Genomic DNA, 25297 nt, shown 5'->3' on the forward strand with positions numbered 1-25297 from the left:
CAAGTACCGTTTGTCTTTGCGTAAAAATAAAGCTGGGAGGTTGAATTACAGTTAGTTAGAGTGTGATATGAATATCTCTTAATTATTTCCTTCCTTCCGCGTTATATAACAAGAAATAAGCTCATACGCACAGATCGAAGTATATACGCATTTGCACACATTCGCAATTACCGTGTATTTTAATGCTGAAAAACAGCTGTTAATTTAAATATAAGTAAGTCCAGGTGTCATCATATAAATATCAATTATTCCCTACCCACCTTGGCGTCATATAACAAGAAATCAGCGTCATACGCAAAGTTTAAAATGCGTCAAAAAGGAAGAGATCAGCCGCGCACGCGCAGTAGGAGGAAATTCCGGGAGGTAGCCAACATGCTTTGCCTGACCCCGGATGTTGTGACGTCACACAGGAAATTGGGAGGAAGTGGACCACTGGGCTTCCGTTGTATCAACCCTCGGGGCTCTATAAAAAGAGAGAGAGAGAGAGAGAATGTGTTTGAGGTTAGGAGCTGATAATGGGTGTTAATGTCTCATAAAATTAGTTAATATTAATTTTGATTATATCCTAGATAATATAAATATACATAATGTATATATACATATATATATATATGTATACATATGTATGTATGTATATATATATATATATATATATATATATATATATATATATATATATATATATATATATATATTTAATCATTTGATAATTTCATATATACACCAATTTACCCAAACCATCTCCACCACGTAACTACCACCACATGCTCTACATATGCGCATATTAACTAAATTAAACTTATATTAAATCCATATTTATATTCACATGGGTTGGGCTAAATATATGAGACAGTTATTAAAAAAAATTTTTATTCAACGAAATAATACGTTGCTGTTTTACTTGTTATGAAATTGCCAACAGGAAGTGAGCCCCATAGGTGATTAGATACCATGAGAGAGAGAGAGAGAGAGAGAGAGAGAGAGAGAGAGAGAGAGAGAGAGAGAGAGAGAATTTCCTTTTTCATTTTACCTGAAAAGAAGATTACGTTACAATTTCATACGTTTCAATAATTACAGTTACCCTGTACACTGCTGAGAGAGAGAGAGAGAGAGAGAGAGAGAGAGAGAGAGAGAGAGAGAGAGAGAGAGAGAGAGAGAGAGAGAGAGAGAGAGAGAGAGAGAGTGCCTCTCTCATTCCCTTGAAAGAATATTACGACACTGCTCATACATTTGTGTATTTATACATTATCCTATACAGTGAGAGAGAGAGAGAGAGAGAGAGAGAAAATTGCTTCTCTCATTCTCTTGAAAGAAGATAAACACACTGTTTCATACGTACGTATAGTTGTATACCTATTCTATAATTAGAGAGAGAGAGAGAGAGAGAGAGAGAGAGAGAGAGAGAGAGAAAGAAGATAAAGAGTTTCATAGAGAGAGAGAGTTGTATACCTATTCTATAATTAGTATCCTGAAAGAGAGAAGATGTTTCCTTTCTCACTATCCTGAAAGCTAAGATGTTTCATACATTTATGTAATTATATATTGCCCTTTACAGCTTTACAATGAGAGAGAGAGAGAGAGCAGGACACTATTTCATACATTTGTATACATACAAATCACTTTATACAGTTCTAAAGTAAAATTTAAAATATGCACATACACACACGAATGTTTGTTATATATTCCAGAAGGCACAAAAATAATATTATTTCCAGCAGTCAATCATAATTGGTGCCTATTGACATAACACTTACATATATTCACTAATATATCACAAATACAATAAACAGTTTTCAAAATAATAAATCTTTTGACTCCATTTTCAGAAAGTCAGATATGTAGACTGCCATGTTTGTTATATGTTACAAAAGGCACAAAAATATTATTATTTCCAGCAATCAATCATAATTGGTGCCTGTTGATTGAACACTTACATATATCACTAATATATCACAAAGACAATAAATAGTATTCAAAATACTACATCTTTTGACTTCAGTTTCAAATATTCATATATTTAGACTGTCAGAACTTTTGAATGTTTGACAAAACCTAGATGCTTAATAAAGATTGTCAGATATACATATAGGCCTGTGTGGATTTAAACTCCAATATAGGAAATATTCAAAATACTAAATCTTTAGACTCCATCTTCATAAAGTCAGATATTGAGACTGTCAGAGCTTTTGAATGTTCAGCAAAACCTAGTGGTTTAATCATTAAGATTGTCACATATACAAATAGGCCTATGTGGATTTAAGCCTCAATTCAGACTCAGAAAGACAGATTTTTAGACTGTCAGAACTTTTGAATGTTCAACAAAATCTAAAGGTTTAATCTGTAAGACTGTGGGATATACAAATAGGCCTATGTGGATTTAAGCCTCAACTCAGACTCAGAAAGACAGATTTTTAGACTGTCAGAACTTTTGAATATTCAACAAAATCTAAAGGTTTAATCTGTAAGACTGTGGGATATACAAATAGGCTTATGTGGATTCAAAACTCAGTGTAGAAAACGTTCCAGAAGTCAGACTTCTAAACTGTCAGAACTTTTGAATGTTACTGTCAGACTTTTTGAGTGTCCAACAAAACCTAGTGGTTTAACAAGCTGTCAGGTAGGCCTATGTTGATTTTAAAAATTCAGTATAGAAAATATACAAAGTATTTTCACTTCAGAAGCTTTGAGAAATCCTTAGGCTCCAAAGCTGCACAAAGTTTGACTTTTATTAAGCTTTTAAACTCAGATATGCGTTTGTGAATGAAACCCTTTCAAGGGAAATTGTAAAAACATTGGGCATTATGTCAGCGGCTCTCAGAAGATAGCCTGTCGTAAAACAAAGCTTTCGTGGCTTTATGAAATCAAGAGACCTTAGGATATAAAACTGTCATAAATGATTTAATAATTTTAGACCTAAATTTAATATAAAAACATTAAAAATATTCAATCAACATAACTTCCAGTGCTAATGAATCACTCACTCGTGGGATTACAAATTTTAAGTATATGACCTGACAGAGAAAAATGGCACTCAAATTGGATATATAACAAAATCTCTTGGAATAATAATAATAATAATAATAATAATTATAATAATGAGGAATTTTAACATAATAAAATATCTTGCAATGCAGACTAAAACAAAAATCCATAATAATAATAATAATAATAATAATAATAATAATAATAATAATAATAATTTTGAAAAGTCACTAACAACTGTCTAGAATTTCTGGGAAATAATAATAATAGTAATTGAAAGTCACTGTCTAGAATTCCTTGGAAACAGTAATAATAATAATAATAATAATAATAATAATAATAATAATAATAATAGGTCTTATTGAAAAGGATGGCTGTATTATGCGAATTTATTTTATATAGTGTCTTTTCTATCTTCCTTATGATAAGGAAGATACTATATAAGATAAATTCGCATAATACAGCCATCCTTTTCAATAAGACCTGTTTAAAATAGGGTCTACTCCCTTCAAATAATATATATAATAATAATAATAGTAAACCAAAATTAAGTAGTACACTGTGGAAACCTCCTCATATTCCTAGGGACCTCCGCTATTCCTTTAGAGTTTAGACGCTTCTCCTGCGCTACTGGTCCTGCTAGCTTCTCCTGCTGGTGCCTGCTGGCCCTACCCCTGCTTTTACAGCCCGTGGGTATGCTCGCAGACAGGCGTAGGAGCTTCGCTAGGATCTACGTAGGACCCATTTGCGAAGAGTTTCTTCCATTCGGGGCCGTAAGGATATTCGTAATCCATTAAGGTCTTCTCCCACATCTCGACGCTGTATCCTGCGCTCTGGAATAGATAAGGGGTCGTTGTTATTATTATTATTATTATTATTATTATTATTATTATTATTATTATTATTATTATTATTATTAATTTTGTTGCTGTAATTATTATTAATATTTTTTATTATTGTATAATGTCATTATTATTATTATTATTATTATTATTATTATTATTATTATTATTATTATTATTAATATTATTATTATTGCTGTTATTATTATGATTATTATTATTTTTACTATTATTATTCTTATTATTATTATTGTTGTAATATTATTAATATTTTTTATTATTGTACAATATAATTATTATTTTTTATTATTGTAATTATTATTATTATTATTATTATTATTATTATTATTATTATTATTGTGAGGATGATAATGAAGATGATTATTATTATATATATTTAAATTTTTATATTCTTTCTATTTTAATTTATTATTATTATTATTATTATTATTATTATTATTATTATTATTATTATTATTATTATTATTATTATTATTACCGCTGTCATCAGATGCAGATACTGTCATTCTCCTTTTAAAAGGTCTGAAAGGCGTAACAGGAGGGAAACAATTGTTAGAAGAATGTGAAAAGCGAGAGGGAAGAAAGAGACGAGAAAGAGAATATGAACGGAGGCGCAGTAAAACGAATGAGAGGGGTTGCAGCTAAGGGTCCAAGGGACGCCGCAGAGAACCTTAAGTAATGCCTACAGTGCTTCCCTTGAGGTGCACTGACCGCAAGTACCCCGCTACGCAGGTGAATTTGTGATGGCTACGCCCACAAGAATAGACGCTGCAGTGATTACAATTACCTAATTCGACCATGTAAATAAAAAGTTCATTTACAGTAAAAACCTTCAGTTGTAAACGCACAGTGGAATGAGTTCTTGCAAAGGGAGAAACAAACCGTAAATTAATTAACATTCCAGGATAAAAGGTTCAAAACCCCACAGTCTGGAACCCCGCCTTCTTCCAGGAAGTACTGGAAAGAATCTCTAAGGGAAATTCAATAAGAAGTGTAAGGGAGATTATAGTGTTTTTTAAGAAGAATCTCCCGTAGGTGGGTAGTGCCGTCATTGCAGCTCATGCGGTGCACTGTAGGCATTAATTAAGGTTCTTTGCAGGTCCCTTCCATGGCCCCTGGCTGCTGCAACCGCTTTCATTCCTTTTACTGTACCTCCTTTCATATTCTCTTTTTTTTAAATGACTTTCCACCTTCTCCTAACAGGTGATTCATCAACGCAACTGCTTTGAGGTTTTCCCCCTGTTACACCTTTCAAACCTTTTTCCTGTGAGCTTTGAATGACCTCATGGCTCCCAGTGTTTGGCCTAAATTCTGTATTCTATTCTATTCTGAAATAAAAAAAAAACTTTTATAAAGAACAGACATGAATAACTGTCAAAAAACGAGGCACATTAGATATTCATTAAATTTGGGTTCCTCTCTTTTTCTTAGCTCGATCCAGACAGTTGTAATTTTAGTTTATTGTAAAGAAAACTGTTGTGCCGGCTTTGTCTGTCCGTCCGCACTTTATCCTTTCAGCCCTCAGATCTTAAAAACTACTGAGGCTAGAGGGCTGCAAATTGGGATGTTGATTATCTACCCTCCAATCATCAAACATACCAAATTGCAGCCCTCTAACCTCGGTAGTTTTTATTTTTTAAGGTCAAATTTAGCCACAATCGTGCTTCTGCCAACGATATAGGACAGGCCATTACCAGGCCTTGGTTAAAGTTCCATGGGCCGCGGCTCATACAACATTACACCGAGACCACCGAAAGATAGATCTATTTTCGGTGGCCTTGATTATACGCTGTAGCGGCTGTACAGAAAACTCGATGGCGCCGAAGAAACTTCGGCGCATTTTTGACTTGTTAACTAGCGAAATTGATGCGTACTTTTTTATTTTTTAATTCCATTGATTTGTTTTTTGTTAAGATGACAGGATTACACCATCATCATTTTTGGAAGATGATGTATAATGATGTATGACTAGTTATTATGACTCATCGCATATAATTCATCATACGAACTGCAACGATTCATCACATATAATTCATTATAACGAACTGCAACGATTCATCACATTCATTATAACGAACTGCAGTACTTCATCATCTATCATTCATTATAACGAACTGCATTAATTCACCATCTACGAACTGCAACGATTCATCACAAATAATTCATTACAACGAACAGCAACGATTCATCACATTCACATATAATTCATTATAACGAACTGCAGTGATTCATCATTGCAAATTTTTTCAATCTATCAAACAAACAGAACTGAGATAAAAAAAAAAAAAAGTAAATCATTCATCAATATTAAAAAGAGAAAAATTCCATCTTACAATCGGTGGCATGTAATGACAGTCCTTGAGAACTCTCGGGTACTTGAAGTGGCCTTTAAGATGGTCCACATATTCAATCAGCCTGTCTTTCGTGGTTCCTGACAGGCTTATGTAGTCCCAAATCTGGAGGTGCTGGACCATCTCGCAGAGGCCGACGCCCCCCGCGTGGGGGCACACGGGCACTGGGGGTGGGAAGAAAGGTCGATTTAAGAATGAAATCAGGTCAAAGGTCGGGAGGAATTGGGCTGACGGGCACTGGGGAAAGATAAAGGGTCAGCTTGAGAATCCAATTAGAATTTCAAGTCAAGAATTGGCCTCATTTGAAAATAAATTACTTAATATTTATCCCGGGGGCGTTGGGGAAGGAAAGGTCAATTTAAGAATAAAATCAGGTCAAAGGTCGGGAGGAATTGGGCTGACGGGCACTGGGGAAAGCAGAAGAGTTAGCTTTAGAATCCAATTAAAATCTCAAGTCAAGAATTGGCCTCATTTGAAAATAAATTACTTAATATTTTTCCCGGGGGGAGGGGGAAGAAAGGTCAATTTAAGAATAAAATCAGGTCAAAGGTCGGGAGGAATTGGGCTGACGGGCACTGGGGAAAGATAAAGGGTCAGCGTGAGAATCCAATTAGAATCTCAAGTCAAGAATTGGCCTCATTTGAAAATAGATTAATTAATAACACTACAAAAACCCCCTACCATTGAATTTCTTAGCCATGAGGTATATAGCCAAGACCTCAGGGACGCCACCCACTCTGCAAGCGTCTATTTGGCAGAAGGAGAGGGCTCCGGACTGGAGCATCTGCTTGAAGATCACTCTGTTCTGGAACATCTCCCCGCTGGCCACGCCGATTCCGAGGGGTTTCAAAGCCTGTGGAAAGGGGGGCGCCTTTCAGTGAGAGGAACTGATGGGATTTCTCGTTGCCTTTCTAGTTGAGGAATTTCTCGTTGCCTTCCGAGTTGCTAAATTGTAGTTTGTAGGACTTTCTTCTCAGAATGTGTGTGTGTGTGAAGGAGCATTCTTTATATTACACATTTTCATTTTAAACTGAAGATACAAAGCCAGGTGAAGCCTTTTAGTGAGAGGAATTGATGGGATTGCTCGTTGCCTCTCAAGTTGCTAAATTGTCGTTTGTAGGAATTGCTCTCAGGATGTGTGTGTGTGTGTGTGTTTGTGTGTGAAGAAGCATTGTTTTTGCTCTATACTTTCTTTATAAACTGAAGATACAAAGCCCGGTGGAGACTTATAGTGAAAGGAACTGATGGGATTTCTCCCTTTCATTTTGAGTTGAGGAATATCTCGTTTTATTTCGACTTGCTAAAATATAGTTTGTAGGAACTGCTTCTCAGAACGTGTGTGTGAGGAGAAGCATTGTTTATATTATATATTTCCTTTATAAACTGAAGATACAAAGCCAGGTGGAGACTTTTTGTGAAAAGAATTGATGGGATTTCTCCCTTTCATTTTGAGTTAAGGAATATCTCGTTTCATTTCGAGTTTCTAAAATGTAGTTTGTGTGGGAACTACCCTCAGGAAGTGTGTGTGTGTGTGTGTGTGTGTGTGTGTGTGTGTGTGTGTGAAGAAGTATTGTTTATGTTATATATTTTCTTTCTAAACTGAGGACACAAGGCCAGCTTGAATCCTTTTAGTAAAGAAATGGAGGAAATGTAGACATTTTCTCTTGAGTTGGTAAACTGTAGTTTTTATGGAAAGTGCATTTCAGGACGCATGGATAATACGCATTTAACAAAACAAACAGACGTATTCATGACTGGGCATAATTGATTTCATACGAGAAATATTGTATATTGACGACTGCAAGCCATTATTACATTATTTTGTGAACAACATATGAATAAAAATAGAAAAAAACACACAAAAATTTATGCTAATAAACAAGCACTCCTGTAGACTCCATACATTGAAATTCCATCATATTCTTACACCTTGTATACACCTCGGTATACTTGGCAATCCATCATATTCATACACCTTGGTACACCCGTCAATCTACCAAATTCATACTCTCTAGAAACACCTTGCTTCCTCATACATCTTAGTACACCTGGAATTCCATCAAATCCATACACCTTGGTACGCCTGTCAATCTACCAGATTCATACACCCTAGGACCATCTATCTTCCTCATACACCTGTGTACAACTGGTAATCAGTCAAATCCATAAATCTCAGGTGTTTCCAGGTGTATTTCCAAAACCAGTTACCTTGGCTACTTCCAGGTGTCCCAAAACGTCATCAGGACTTGTTGGTTCCTCGATCCAGAGGGGTTTGTATGGAGCCAGTTCCTTCATCCAGGCGATGGCTTGGTCCACGTCCCATTTCTGGTTCGCGTCGACCATCTGCAATTGAGGAGGAATTAGAGGTTTTCATTCAATTTCTGGTTTGCATAGCCATAGACCATCTGGAATTGAAGCAGAGATAGTGGCTCTTATTGAATTTCTGGTTTGCATCGACTGTGCAATTGGAACTTGAGAAGTTCAAGAGAAGATGCAATGCATTACTACCCTAATACTATTCTTCTTGCATTTTAATGTATTTTTATCTATTTATTATTCTATTAATTTATTTTTTTGTTATAAGTGGGATATCCTCTTTATGTACTTCCCTTTACCTCCTCCTTACTTCTTCCTAATGAACACCTTAATATTCTTTGGAAGCTTGAATTTCAAGTCAATGGCCCCTTTGATGGGCTTGTTTCATATGAATAGGTTTCATCTTCTGAATAATAATAATAATAATAATAATAATAATAATAATAATAATAATAATAATAATAATAATAATAATAATAATAATAATAATCTGGAATTGAAGTAGAAACAGTGGCTCTTATTAAATTTCTGGTAATTAGTCTGGTTAATAATCTCAATGCTCGTGTCTGAAATTCGAAAGAGATGTTTTTTTTACACAACCCCAAATATTGGAGTAGAGAGAATCTTACTTTCCCAAAACACTCACCTAGAGAGTCATTCACTTTGAAAAAATGCTTTTTAAGACAGAGTCTTACTTTCCCAAAAACACTCTCAAGGAGTCTTACTTTTCCCAAACACTCACGAGAGAATCTTACTTTCCCCAAACACTCACGAGAGAACCTTACTTCCCCAAATACTCACGAGAGAATCTTACTTTCCCAAAACACTCACGAGAGAATCTTACTTTCCCAAAACACTCATGACAGAGTCTTACTTTCCCAGAAACAGTGACAAGAGAGTCTTACTTTCCCCAAACACTCATGAGAGAGTCTTACTTTCCCAAAAACACTCACGACAGTCTTACTTTCCCAAAAACACTCACGACAGTCTTACTTTCCCAAAACACCCATGAGAGAATCTTACTTTCCCAAAACACTCACAAGAGAGTCTTGCTTTCCCAAAACACTCACAAGAGAGTCTTATTTTCCCAAAACACTCACAAGAGAGTCTTACTTCCCCAAACACTCATGAGAGTCTTACTTTCCCAAAACACTCAAGAGAGTCTTACTTTCCCAAAAACACTCACGACAGAATCTCACTTTCCCAAACACTCAAGAAAGAATCTTATTTTCCCAAAAACACTCACAACAGAATCTCACTTCCCCAAACACTCAAAGAGAATCTTACTTTCCCAAAAACACTCACGACAGAATCTCGCTTCCTCAAACACTCACGAGAGTCTTGTCACTGCCGATGAGGTCCCTGACGATCTTGCACCTTCTCTTGTCGTCCTCGAGATTCTGCCCGACCTTGATCTTGAAGTGTCTCCATCCCTCCACCATGTACTGCTTCAGGAGACGCTCGATCTTCTGCTGGGAGTATCCTAGCCATCCTGAGGAGAGAGAGAGAGAGAGAGAGAGAGAGAGAGAGAGAGAGAGAGAGAGAGAGAGAGAGAGAGAGAGAGAGAGAGGGGGTTTCAGTCATTAGTCAGTTCCTTGGAATTTGATTTATTGGTTTTCAGTGTAAGAATATATATATATATATATATATATATATATATATATATATATATATATATATATATATATATATATACATACACACACACACACACACACACACACACACACACATATATATATATATATATATATATATATATATATATATATATATATATATATATATATATATATATATATATATATTTATATAATTTATTTATATGTTTATATATTTATACATAGTTATATATATATACACATACATGTATATACAGTTATGTATATACATATTTATGTATATAAATATACATATACATATATATGTATATATATTGTTACTCACCGGCTGCCGTCGTGTACGCAGGATACCCCTTCTGTCTCATGTGGGCCTCTCGAACATCCTTCCCGCTTTCCATCTCCTTCAACATCTTCACAGCTTCCGCGGGAGTCAGTACATCCCCACTGTAAATAATGTACTTCAGTAAATACAGACATAATGGTAAATACAGTTTTCCTGGAATATTTACAGGTAAAACAGGGTGCTTTGAATAATTAAGAATACAGGTAAAATTGACCCAAGATTTAAATTTCCATGTAAATAAAATTGATGAAAATTTGACAATATTTGGTGCTTTCAGTAATTAGTAAATACAGGTAAAATTGGTCAAAATTTAAATTTGCAGGTAAATGAGATGAATTTCAATTTGAAATTAAATTTTACGGACATAACAGGAAATAAAGTTTTCTAAAAAAAAATATATTTACAGGCAAAACAGGGTTCTTTCAGTAATTAAAAAAAAATACAGGTAAAATTGGTCAAACTTTAAATTTGCAGGTAAATGAGGTAAATTTAAAATTAAAATTAAATTTTACAGATATAGCATGAAGTAAAGTTTTCTAAAAAAAAAAAAAATTACGGGTAAAACAGGGTGCTTTCAGTAATTAAGAATACATGTCAAATTGGTCAAAATTTAAATTTATGCAATTGAGGTGAATTTAAATTATAAATTAAATTTTACAGACACAACAGGAAATACAGTTTTCCTGAAATATTTTTAGGTAAATCAGAATGCTTTAAGTAATTAAGAAAGTAGTTGAAATTGGCCCAAGATTTAAGCTTCCTGGTAAATCAAATTAATGAAAAATTATTAACATTATATTTTACGGACATAACAGGAAATAAAGTTTCCCAAAATTATCTTTACAGGCAAAGCCATCTGCTCCTTGCTTTAAAATTGCAAGCAAAATGTATGATGTGATTAAAATGAAAATGAAAATACAAGGAAGTCAAGTTCATCATTAATTATCTCGAAGGGAAAATGATTCGAGACTGTTCCACAGAAAAAAGGTATTATTATTATTATTATTATTATTATTATTATTATTATTATTATTATTATTATTATTATTATTATTATTATTATTATTATTATGGTGTTCATTTGAGAGAAAATACAGAAGATAATAGAAAATGCAGAAAGAAGAGAGAATATCAGTTATGAGAAAAGATAAATATAGATCAACAAATGAATAAATAAGCAGAGAAAAATGAACGTGAATCATTAAAATAAAAGGAGAATTATTTTAACACAATTTTTCAAAAACCAAAAAGACAAGTTCTCCCTATTTTTCAAATTGCCTCGAATTCTTATCTGACAAAACCAAGAAGAAAAACAACTCTCACATGTATCTGAAGTCGATGGTGGAGACCAACTTTTCAGGTTCCATGTCGACCAGAAACTCCCACAAGGGTTTGCAGTTCATCCGTGCCCAAAGGTCCCATAGGGCATTGACGATGGCAGCCACTGCCAAGTGGATGACGCCCTTCTCGGGGCCCACCTGCAATGTTCGGAGGGTGGAGTGAAGGAGGATGTTTTAGTGTATTTTTTTTTTTTTAGGTAGAGATTTTTTTGTGATGATTTCTGCTTAAATAGTCGAATCAGCAGAGAAACAACACCTCATGAAAATCGCAGAGAAAAAATGACGCCTAGTGAAATCATTGGTGAAACAGTGTAGAAACAACGCCTAATGAAATCAGTAGAGGAACAACACATGGTAAAATCAGTAGAGGAACAACACGTACTCGTAAAATCAGGCGAAGAACAGCGCCTAGTTAATTAGATAGGGAAACAATACCTAAAAAAAATCAGCAATGAAACAACACCCAATAGTAAATTTCGAAGAGAAACAGCATCTAATAAAATCAGTTGAGAAGCAACACCTAATAAAATCAGCAGAGAAACAATGCCTAATAAAATCAGTGGAGAAACAGCAGAGAGACATCATCTAAGAAAGACAGTAGAGAAACAACACTTCATTAAATCAGCAGAGTAACAATGGTTAATAAAATCAGTGGAGAAACAGTAGAGAAACAATGTCTAATAAAATCAGTTTAGAAACAGAAACAACACCCAAGAAAATCATCAGAGAAACAACGCCTAGTAAAATCAGTACAGAAACAACACCAAATGAAATTGGTACAAAAACAACACCTCGTAAAATTAGTAGAGGAACAGCACCTAATAAAATCATTAGAGAAACAACACTTAGAAAAATCAGCAGAGAAATAACACCTGAAAAAATCAGCAGAGAAACAACACCTCTTAAAATCAGCTGAGAAACAACACCTCATAAAATCAGCAGAGAAACAACACCTCATATAATCAGCAGAGAAACACCTCAGATCAGAAGAAAAACGACACCTAATAAATTAACCAGGGAAACAACACATAATGTCAGTAGAGAAACAACTAATAAAATTAAGAGAAGCAACACTCAATAAAAACACCAGAGAAACAACACCTCGTTGACACACTCATCTTATATGAGACCCAAAAGTCAATCAAATTTACCAGCTAAAACAACAACAAAACACCTCTTAGAACGACAAACACCACCTCATCAAATCAGCAGAGAAACAACACTTGATCAAATCACCATAGAAACAACGCCTCGTTGACACACTCATCTTATCTGAGACCCAGAAGTGAATTAAATTCACCAGATAAAGCAACACCAAAACATCTCTTAGAAAGACAAACACCACCTCATCAAATCAGCAGAGAAACAACACTCGATCAAATCAGCAGAGAAACAACACTCGATCAAATCAGCAGAGAAACAACACTCGATCAAATCAGCGGAGAAACAACACTCACCCATCTTATCTGGGACTCAGAAGTCAACTCCCGCCAAGTCAGAGCGAAATTGTTGAATATGTCCTTCAATTTTTTTCCCACGATCACATGAGCCAGAGATTTCACAGCTTGGACCACTGGAAGGAGAAACAACGCAATAATAATAATAATAATAATAATAATAATAATAATAATAATAATAATAATAATAATAATAATAATAATAATGTTCCATATGAAAGCGAGTTTATCTTCTTCTTAATAATAATCATAATAATAACATTACATATGCATAGGGCTCATCTTATGAATAATAATAATAATAATAATAATAATAATAATAATAATAATAATAATAATAAATAATAATAATAATAATGGTCCGTATGAACAGGAGTTTATTTTCTTAATAATAATAATAATTATAATAATAATAATAATAATAATAATATTCCACATGCATAGGGTTCATCTTCCGAATAATAATAATAATAATAATAATAATAATAATAATAATAATAATAATAATAATAATTTAGAAAATAATTTTAATAAACCATTCCGGTTTACAAGTACATTGCAGTGAATATTAAACAAGTCAAAAATGCGCCGAAGTTCCTTCAGCGCAATCCAGTTTTCTTTACAGCCGCTACAGCGTATAATCAAGGCCACCGAAAACAGATCTATCTATCGGTGGTCTCGGTATAACGCTGTATGAGCCGCGGCCCATGAAACTTTAACCACGACCCGGTGGTGGCCTGCCATATATAACCGCCAGATGTACGATTATGGCTAACTTTAACCTTAAATAAAATCAAAAACTAATGAGGCTAGAGGGCTGCAATTTGGTATGTCTGATGATTGGAAGGTGGATGATCAACATACCAATTTGCAGCCCTCTAGCCTCAGTAGTTTTTAAGATCTGAGGGCAGAAGGTAGTTCTCAGTAAGTACTTTTGATAGTAAACAGTCTGAAGTCTTTAGTGGGTATGATAAACCACTGGACAAACTGATAACGAACCCCTTATCTTTATACAGTGGTTGACTGAAGCTCAGTTACTAAGTGATATAACTGACAGCATGACTGGCTAAAATAGCAACCACTGGCCCTATTCACTAACCGATTTATATTAACGTGGCGTCACTGCAAGGAAGGTCGTTAACACCGAAAATGAGTATTTTGATTAATATGAGCAAGAAACTTACAAATAAAGGCAAGAACAATACATATAATATGTAATGAGAGAGAGAGAGAGAGAGATAAACAAGAACAGTTAAATAATATATATTATATACTAATGAGAGAGAGAGAGAGAGAGAGAGAGAGAAAGGAAAATACAAGCTCTAAAACAAAAATCATACATACAACAGAGAGAAAGAGAGAGAGAGAGAGAGAGAGAAATATAAATATAAACAAGAACAATTAAATAATACATATTATAGATTAATGAGAGAGGGAGAGAGATAGAGAGAGAGAGAACAATTAAATAATATATATTATATACTGATGAGAGGAGAGAGAAAGGGGAAAATATAACCTATAAAACAAAAATCATATGTAACATACATTAAACACAGAGAGAGAGAGAGAGAGGGAGAAATATAAATATAAACACGAACAATTAAATAACATATATACTAACGAGAGAGAGAGAGAGAGAGAGAGAGAGAGTCGGTGTAACAAGGTCAAGATATTACGCCATGCATCAATAGAAACGCTGTTCATGAATTAAGTCGTTGCTTATCATGACACTGTGCAGACGGGCATGGAAAAGCATGAGAGAGAATCATTAAAGTTGCTGAATAAAATTTACAGTTATAAACATCAACATTTCTGCGTGACTTGTAGATGAATTAGAACAACGATTATATATATATATATATATATATATATATATATATATATATATATATATATATATATATATATATATATATATATATATATATATATCTTTATATATATATATATATATATATATATATATATATATAATGGTAACCTAAAATCATTGAAACAACCTTAAAATTGTTTTTAAAAACGGCAGAACATAATAATACGCTATTTTCATGAGCAACCACGCAGATCGCTTCAGTGTAACCTTGCCTAAGGTCATCTCTCTCTCTCTCTCTCTCTCTCTCTCTCTCATTTTTACATTTTCATTTTCATTCCACTTAAGATGTACACGAAAATCTTATTACCCAGAACAAAACACACTCAGGAATTCTCTCTCTCTCTCTCTCTCTCTCTCTCTCTCTCTCTCTCTCTCTCTCTCAAGGAGAACACAATAACACGGCAGTTACAAAATACAATCTTTGGGATCATCAGTACGATTTATCTCTCTCTCTCTCTCTCTCTCTCTCTCTCTCTCTCTCTCTCTCTCTCTCTCTCTCAGGAGAACACAATAACACGGCAGTTACAAAATACAATCTTTGGGATCATCAGTACGATTTATCTTCTCTCTCTCTCTCTCTCTCTCTCTCTCTCTCTCTCTCTCTCTCTCTCTCTCTCTCCAGGGTGGAATACAATAATACAGCCGTTCTTACAAAATACAATAAGGAAGATGTATCCCACTGTCAGTACAACCTTCCTGAAGGTCTCTCTCTCTCTCTCTCTCTCTCTCTCTCTCTCTCTCTCTCTCTCTCTCTCTCTCTCTCTCTCTCTCTCTCTCTCTCTCAAGGGGAAATGCAATAAGGGAAGTAACTCTCCTTGTTTTGGTAATTGGGGAACTAGGTCATTCATAGGTGAAATCTTGGAGTAAGTGGTAATTATAAGTAAAGGTGAACATAATATCTCCTTGGGAGCCGAACTTCTGATTCATGAATGAACACTTCCTGTGACTGGCTGAAATTATTATTATTATTATTATTATTATTATTATTATTATTATTATTATTATTATTATTTCGTTCCTTTGTTCCTTTGGCCTAAATTCTATATTCAACTCAAACAAGTAAAACAACAAATAAAATAACCAACGTAAAAGATCGACAACAGATACAGGAACACTTCCCGTTCGACGTCTATTAAGTCAATCCACATGTGAACAGGTGGGAAGGAGATGCAATTAACCTGCCCACCTCCTCTTCACCACCTCCTGCATCTCGAGTCCTCACCTAATTCCGTTCCCCTGCCGATCGTGAAGGTGAGGCCGTGTCCTTTAAGGTCTGAATCTGTGTACACGATGACGTAGGCGCAGGAGTAGTCCGGGTCTGGGTGCTGGAAAGAAAATGTTAACAGAAGGAGGCGTTTGAATTCTGAACGCTGGGAGGATAAGAGTTACTTTGTTTACTTTTGAGTGATGCCATATGAATCTTGGTATGGAATGGAGTATAGCGTTTAGGCCAGTGGCCAGGCACTGGGACCTATGAGGTCCTGAATAATTATTAGGGTGGATAGGAAGATGGAAGAAAGATAATGTGAATGGAGGTACAGTAAAAGAAATGAAAGGGGTTGCAGCTAGGGGCCGAAGGGACGCTGCAAGAACCTTTAGCAATGCTTACAGTGCACCCCGTGAGGTGCCCTGACGGCACTACCCCCTTACGGGGAATATATATCTTGATGTTATTTTTGTTTTTGGGATGAAACTCGACTTAATATAAAATATTTGATTATTTTATGATATTCTTTAAAGTATTTTTATTGAAATTTAGCCTAAAATAACCATATTTATGCCTGTTTTTATATAAAAAAAAGAGGCGTTGGAATTCTGAACACTGGGAAAGTAATATTTTCATATGATTACTTTTGAATAATACTCTATAAATCTTATATTGTTCTATTTTGGAGTGAAAATTAAGACTTAATTTAATGTATATCATTATTTTCTAGCGTTTTTAATGTTCTATTGATTAAATTTAGCCAAATAACCATATTTATGCCATTTTTTATATAAACAAAAGGAGGCTTTGAAATTCTGAACGCTGAGAAGATAATATTTTCATATTTTTACTTATGAATAATACTCTATAAATCTTGATGTTATTCTATTTTGGAATAAAATTACAACTTAATTTAAGGTTCATTATTATTTCGACTCCATAGGGGGATTAGTGCCACTGTAGGCATTACTTTAGGTTCTTTGCAGTGTGCCTTCGGCCCCTAGTTGCAACCCCTTTCGTTCCGTTTACTGTACCTCCTTTCATATTCTCTGTCTTCCATCTTACTCTCCAACCTCTCCTAATAATAGATTCACAGTGCAACCTGTTACACCTTTCAAACCTTTCACTCTTAATTTCCATTTCAGCACTGAATGACCTCATAGGACCCAGTGCTTGACCTTTGGCCTAAATTCTGTATTCAATTCAATCATTATTTCCAGTTATTCTTTAATCTAATTTTAGTTAAATTTGGCTTAAACTAACCATATTTATGACTGTTCTTCCTTTTCTCTTATTCAAATGATTACACTTCCAAGCTATTCGTGACTTTCCTACTTCAAACATTTGCCAATCGTGTTTACTTGCAGGCACATCATTGCAAGTCATCCATCACCTTGAGAGAGAGAGAGAGAGAGAGAGAGAGAGAGAGAGAGAGAGAGAGAGAGAGAGAGAGAGAGAGAGAGAGAGAGAGAGAATGCTAAGCAGTGAGTGACAAATGGCACCTTCATCTTAACAACAGTGTAAATCAGTTCTCTCTCAATCTCGAGGTCCATCAATGAAAGAATAAGATTAAACTATTAATTTAAAAAAGACATAAATGATTTATAAAAGACTTTAGTCTTTTATTGAGTCTTTTATGTATTTTACATTCGAAATCATGTGGTTTATATATATATAATATATATATATATATATATATATATATATATATATATATATATATATATATATATATATATGTATATATATATATATATGTATATATATAAATTTCTGACTCACATCAGGATCGAACCCAGGTCTTTCAATTGAAAGGCAAGGGCTATGCCCACTAGGCCATACAAGTCATAAAAGAAGTTGGAACCTGAGTGTCAATGCACACAAGGAATTATTACCTGGTATAAGATTCAAAACTTTTTGAATCTTATACCACTTACATAATTTTATAGCAATTTATATAACTTTTTAGTCAAGTGATAAGCTGTATAATGATTGATATATCTTGTAGGGATGATACATTATACAAACACATTATATTATACATCAACAATGCGTCTTCAAACGCTCTTAGTTAAGTCAGGCAGATAATAGAAAGTTGTTTGAGCCTGACTTTAAACTGAGGTCAGGCTGACCTCGCCTTGAATTTAAGGTTTATTCATCATGGAGGGAGAGACTAATAAGGAAATTTATCTCTCTCTCTCTCTCTCTCTCTCTCTCTCTCTCTCTCTCTCTCTCTCTCTCTCTCTCTCATGGTGATAAGCGAGTTTTGTGTTCATTCATCATGGAGTAACGACGTATAAAGGAAATTTCTCTCTCTCTCTCTCTCTCTCTCTCTCTCTCTCTCTCTCTCTCTCTCTCTCTCTCTCTCTCATGGTGACAAGCGAGTTTTGTGTTTATTCATCATGGAATAACGACGTATAAAGGAAATTTCTCTCTTCTCTCTCTCTCTCTCTCTCTCTCTCTCTCTCTCTCTCTCTCTCTCTCTCTCTTCCCCATGGTGACAAGCGAGTTTTGTGTTTATTCATCATGGAGTAACGACGTATAAGGAAATTTCTCTCTCTCTCTCTCTCTCTCTCTCTCTCTCTCTCTCTCTCTCTCTCTCTCTCTCTCTCTCTCTCTCTCTCTCTCTTTCATAAGTTTCCTCTACCTCACCACCACAAGGAAGAGATATTTTTAGGCTGTTTATGTATGTATATATGTAATGTATGTATGTATGTATGTATGTATATATGTATGTACATGTATGTAATTAAAATGTATGTATGTATGTATATATAAATATATATATATATATATATATATTTTTAATAGCCTTATTAAAATAAATTGTAATAAATATATATATATATATATATATATATATATATATATATATATATATATATATATATATAAACAATATATATATATATATATATAATATATATATATGTATATATATATACATATATATATATATATATATATATATATATATATATATATATATATATATATATATATATATATATATATATATATGTAAGGAACCACAAGACTCACAATAGCGTCCGAGCCATCAGATTGCAGGGACGTTGGAAAGCGAATATCTCTCACGGAGAGGCCGCGGACCTTTGTGGCGTCACAGCCAACACTGGTCATTGTTGGCACAAATTGTTGTCAGTAACTCAGCCCAAGAAGGAAGAAGTTGCAACTGCAAATAGTCGGCCGGTTGTCAGCTGAGCGAAAGTGAGGGCTTTCTCCGGATCTGTGGAATGGTGAAAGTGGTTAAAAGTGTATTGTGATGGTGAAAGATTGAGTGAGTTTTAGGCCTGTGTTATGTAGAGTTTTTATTCTCCTGTTTTTTCAAAAGTTTATTAAAAATTTTGTGTGATATATGTGTATGCACTCTCTCTCTCTCTCTCTCTCTCTCTCTCTCTCTCTCTCTCTCTCTCTCTCTCTCTCTTGCTCTCTCTCTCTCTCTCTCTCTATACCATACCATATTGCATATATATTTATTTATATATATATATATATATATATATATATATATATATATATATATATAATATATATATATATATATATATATATATATATATATATATATATATATATATACTCGTATATATTAAACTCATTGCAATTTTATTAATAATCTTTATTTTTTTCTTTTTCAGAAGCTGGTTTAAGTCTCACTTTTGGTGAGTGTTAATAATTATTATTATTTCATTATTTTATGAATTTGCCAAGCCATTCATTTTTATTTCTTTATTTGTATTTACTTATAAGTATTTTATGTTTCATATTTATTTATATATACAGTATATATATATATACATAATATATATTATTTATATATATTATATATATAATATTAATATTACGTATGATTAAGGATTTTTAATTGCTTTACTTATTTTTATCTATTTTTATCTGAGAAATGTTACCTGAGTGCTTTTGAATATAATTGTGTCATTATATGGTCATAATTTGAAAGCTTTAAAACCATAAATGTACTGTGTATATATGTATATATATAATATATATATACATATACATATATATAAATATATATACATATATATATATATATCTATATATATATATATATATATATATATATATATATATATATATATATATATATATATGTTCCCCGTAAATGGAAAGGAGAGAGAGAAATGGAAAAGAGAGAGAGAGAGAGAGAGAGAGAGAGAGAGAGAGAGAGAGAGAGATTAATTACAAAGGAAAAAGCTTCTGTTGTTCTTTACAAATAAATACAGTCACATAAACTCCAAGTTACTTTTGACCATTTAACGAAAATGCCCCTTAGAGAGAGAGAGAGAGAGAGAGAGAGAGAGAGAGAGAGAGAGAGAGAGAGAGAGAGCCAGAGCCAGCAATTCAGTTAAGACCTGTCACCACAAATGCCTGATTGACGTGCCTGTTAAGAGGGCATTCTGCCGGTTCTTCTATGTCCCATGCGGGCATTCCACTGCTCTATACCCTAACCAGACCGACACATGGACATTACCAATTGCTATTTGGACGAGAATTTGACATGTGAACATTCCTAATTGATAGGATGACGGGAATTTGACACATGGACATCACCAATTGCTTTTTGAATGCTACTTTGACACGTGAAATTTCCTAATTGATAGGATGACGAGAATTTGACACACGGAGATTACGAGTTGCTATTTGGACGAGAATTTGACACTTGAACATTCCCAGTTGATGGGATGACGGGAATTTGACACGGACATTCCTAATTACTATTTGGACGGGAATTTGACACGTGAACGTTGCTAATTGGTAGGATGACGGTAACTTGACACACGGACATTACCAATTGCTATTGGGAGGAGAATTTGACACGTGAACATTCCTAATTGGTAGGATGACGGGAATTTGGCACATGGACATTGCCATTTGCTGTTTGGAGGAGAATTTGACACGTGAACATTTCTAATTGGTAGGATGACGGGAATTTGACACACAGACATTACCAATTGCTATTTGGACGGGACTTTGACACGTGAACATTCCTAATTGGTAGGATGACGGGAATTTGACACGTGAACATTCCTAATTGTTTTTTGGACGAGAATTTGACACGTGAACTTTCCCAATTGATAGGATGACGGGAATTTGACACGACATTACCAATTGTTATTCGGACGAGAATTTGACACGCGAACATTCCTAATTGTTAGGATGACAGGAATTTGACACGTGGACATTTCCAGTCGATAGACTGCATATTTTGACATGTCATATACAAAGGTCATTTACAGCTAGAATAGAAGAAGTTAAGGACCTTGACTACTGGGAAAGACTACAATTCTTAAATTTATATAGTCTTGAAAGGAGAAGAGAACGCTATGGTAATTCAAGTGGAAACAGATAGAAGGATACCGAAAACATCATAACTAAAATTATCAAAAAGAGCAAGCATGGAAAAATTAAGGAAAGCACATAGGACATTAATCCACCACGCACCAGCATCGATAATGCAGCGTCTATTCAATGCGCTACCAGCTCATCTGAGGAACATAACAGGAGTGAGCGTAGATGTGTTTAAGAATAAGCTCGACAAATATCTAAGATGCATCCCAGACCATCCAAGACTGGAAGATGCAAAATATATAAGATGCGTTATAGACATCAAAGGTGCCTATGAGGGACCTAACCTAACGAATTGTAAGGTCTGTAAGGTCTGTATATATATATATATATATATATATATATATATATATATATATATATATATATATATATATATATATATATATATATATATATATATATATATATATATTGTATATATATATATATAATATATATATAAATACACCTTATATTTAACCGGTTTTAGTGTGTGGATGTGTGTAGGTGCCTGCGTGTTCCCAGCTTTCAGTGTAGGTACAAGTGTGTTTAGAGACTCAGGTGTCACTACAAGCTAAAACTGGTATATACATATATAGCCAGGCTGCTAGGATGGTACAAGTAATACGTGGGGATATATAATATTCTTTAATTATTTTTATATGTTTTTTTTATATTAATACTTTTAATTCATAACTAAATGTTAGTAATTTTCGTGAAATTACTTTTGTACGTTATTGATATTAATACTTATATGACATAACTGAATGTTGGTGAAGTTACTGGCAAAATTATGTCGAGATTTTTACTGAATCAGCCCAATGATTATGGAGAGAAATTATTCATCCAGTTGGATTCAAGGTTATCAAATTATCACGTTATAATCGCTTGTGACTTAATAATGATTATTAGGATGAAAATAATTATCTAATTTTGTTTTAAATTATCACATTAAAATCGTTTTTAACTTATTAATGATTGGGAAGAACTATATCCAGTTGTATTCAAAATTATTAGGTTAAAATAATTTGTGACTTAATAATGATTATTGGGATGAAAATAATGATCTAATTTTATTCAAAATTTTCACGTTAAAATCGTTTTAACTTAATAATGATTATTGGGAGGAATTATTTATCTAGTTGTATTTAAAATTATTAGGTTATAATCGTTTGTGACTTAGTAATGATTATTGGGAGGAAAATAATTATCAAATTTTATCCAAAGTTGTCACGTTAAAATCGTTTTAACTTAATAATGATTATTGATAGGAATAATTTATCAAGTTGTATTCAAAATTATTACGTTAAAATCACTTGTGACTTAAGTGACTTAATAATGATTATTGGAAGGAAAATAATTATCTAATTTTATTCAGAATCATCACTTTGAAGAAGTCGATTAAACCTACTGTGCACTGGAAAGGTTACACACAGTCCCGGCCGAATATAATCGATACAGGAGATAATTTTGTAACCAGGAGCACACAAAGAAGTACAGATTATCAGAAAGACTGACAAGAAGAAGGAATTAGCACTTGGGAATACAGAGGAAAAGAGAGAGAAAAAATAAAATACCCAGATGCAAAAAAAAAATATATATATATATATTGCATACTTGTTCCAGTAAACTTTTCTTCAGTCTGCTCGCCCGCAGGCGCGTTCATCAAATTTTCACGCCCAAATACCGAATTGTGGAACCGGATCAATGGAGAGAGAGAAAGAGAGAGAGAGAGTGTATGTGTTCGTCAATTTCAAATGAATTTTGCAGTGGTTGACTGACCAAGAGTAACTCCATTGATTGTTTATTTGACTACAACGTTGAGTATCCATGGAGAGAGAGAGAGAGAGAGAGAGAGAGAGAGAGAGAGAGAGAGAGAGAGAGAGAGAGAGAGCGTTTGTGCAAGTGGCCTGCATTTTCAAATCAACCTTGTACTAGTCGACTGATCCAGAAATAACTTCATTGATTATTGCTTGATTTCAGCAAGAGAGAGAGAGAGAGAGAGAGAGAGAGAGAGAGAGAGAGAGAGAGTGTTTACGTGTTTAATGTTTGAATGTTGAGGGCGTCAGTGTATCATATCACATCTCGCTTATCAGATAACTTGATTCGGGCACTTCTTCCTACTGGGTACATAGTATACCCACTGGAGAGGACATGTTTGTAATGTACCCTGATAATTTATGTAAGGGCATTTGGCTTCTGAAGGCACATAGATCAAATCATTAGGTCTAGATTGATATACTGTATATGTATACATATATATATATACATATATATGTATGTATGTATGTATGTATATGTTTAGACACTGATTAGCTCTTTTTAATGACACTAATGCTAAAAATAAAATTGTTAAATTGAGTAAAATTGCTTTTAGTTACAAGAATATACATGTATGTATAATGTGTATACATATACTGTATCAACATAAGCATATACGATGTGTCTATATAATATATATTATATATATATATATATATATATATATATATATATATATATATATATACTGTATATAAATTTTTGTGACACTGTAAAGTGTAGATCCTATACCTCATAAGTTATTTAATTAAAATAATGTTAAATTAAATACAGTAACCAGTTAAAAGTTATAAAATAAAACCAGTCTAAGTACAAAGCAGAACTCCAGTTGACAACAGTAGCTGTAATCATTTGCTCTATTATCAAAAACATTTATATAAGTTTAATGTTGATCATTCGTTTAGTTTTATAGATAGATAGATACATAGACAGATAGATAGACAGTTAATCTTACCACGTATTCACCTCGTAAGATAGGCGCTGGTCCTGTCAAATGATTTATTTATTCCAAGCACGTAACCGCTAAATTATTACTGTTCTAAATTCACACAGGCCATCGCCCTTCTACCGTCCTTATTTAACACTTCTCGTAATATTCCACTCGCTTAATTTTATGGTCCTCACGGGCTCTGTATCTCTCTGTATCTCACACACACTCTCTCTCTCTACCTCTCTCTCTCTCGCTGCCTCTGTTTCTCACTGAGAAACAGCAACTGTGGCGACCGTCCCTGACTTTGTTAAACGTCAAAGCAGCTTTCTCCTTCCGCCGCTGTTACCACGTGTGTTTTATACGTCCGGGTGAGAGTTATCGTACATTATTAGGTTGAGTTATTTAAGTTATCTGATGAGATAGTTGTTTATTATTTACTCTAATTCGGGTCGTAAGCAGTTACTTCAAGTTATAAGTAGTTTTTGTTGACGTAACTTATGCAGTTTATTTTAAGTAAATAAAGTTAAAGGTCTAGTTACGGTTTGAAATCGCGTTGAAAGTTGTTTTAAACTATCGTACAGTTCGCTAGGAGTTATTGAAAGAGATAAGATCATTTATTTTAATTCAGCTCTGAAGCTGTTACTTAAGTTATAAGTATTCTTTTTTTTTATGTATTTTATGTTATTTATGTTAAACGAGGTATACGTTCTAGTTACGGTTTGCAGTAGCGTTGAAAGTTGTTGTAAATTATCGTACAGTTCGTCACTTTGAAAAGTGGGATGCTTGCTCATATACTTACGTGACAGCAGTTTAAATGTACT

The 25297-nt window shown here is 33.7% G+C and overlaps 1 protein-coding gene across 2 annotated transcripts; it reads right to left on the minus strand.

The window, feature by feature from the left end:
* Positions 1-2894: 2894 nt before the first annotated feature.
* On the minus strand, positions 2895-24813 carry LOC136828162 (mitochondrial enolase superfamily member 1-like). 2 transcript variants are annotated; one of them, XM_067085978.1, is made up of 11 exons: positions 24512-24813; positions 19397-19601; positions 16370-16472; positions 13275-13390; positions 11801-11955; positions 10460-10578; positions 9847-10004; positions 8405-8539; positions 6878-7049; positions 6179-6360; positions 2895-3815 (listed from the first exon to the last, which is right to left on the minus strand). In XM_067085978.1, the coding sequence occupies exons 2-11, from the start codon at positions 19493-19495 to the stop codon at positions 3663-3665; spliced, it is 1392 nt and encodes a 463-aa protein (XP_066942079.1). In that variant the 5' UTR covers positions 19496-19601; positions 24512-24813; the 3' UTR covers positions 2895-3662. The 2 variants fall into 2 exon arrangements, with proteins under 2 accessions (XP_066942079.1, XP_066942078.1); XM_067085977.1 differs by having other exon boundaries at positions 24501-24813.
* Positions 24814-25297: the final 484 nt, after the last annotated feature.

Source organism: Macrobrachium rosenbergii, chromosome 42 (assembly GCF_040412425.1).
Source record: "Macrobrachium rosenbergii isolate ZJJX-2024 chromosome 42, ASM4041242v1, whole genome shotgun sequence".
Taxonomy (NCBI): Eukaryota; Metazoa; Arthropoda; class Malacostraca; order Decapoda; family Palaemonidae; genus Macrobrachium; species Macrobrachium rosenbergii.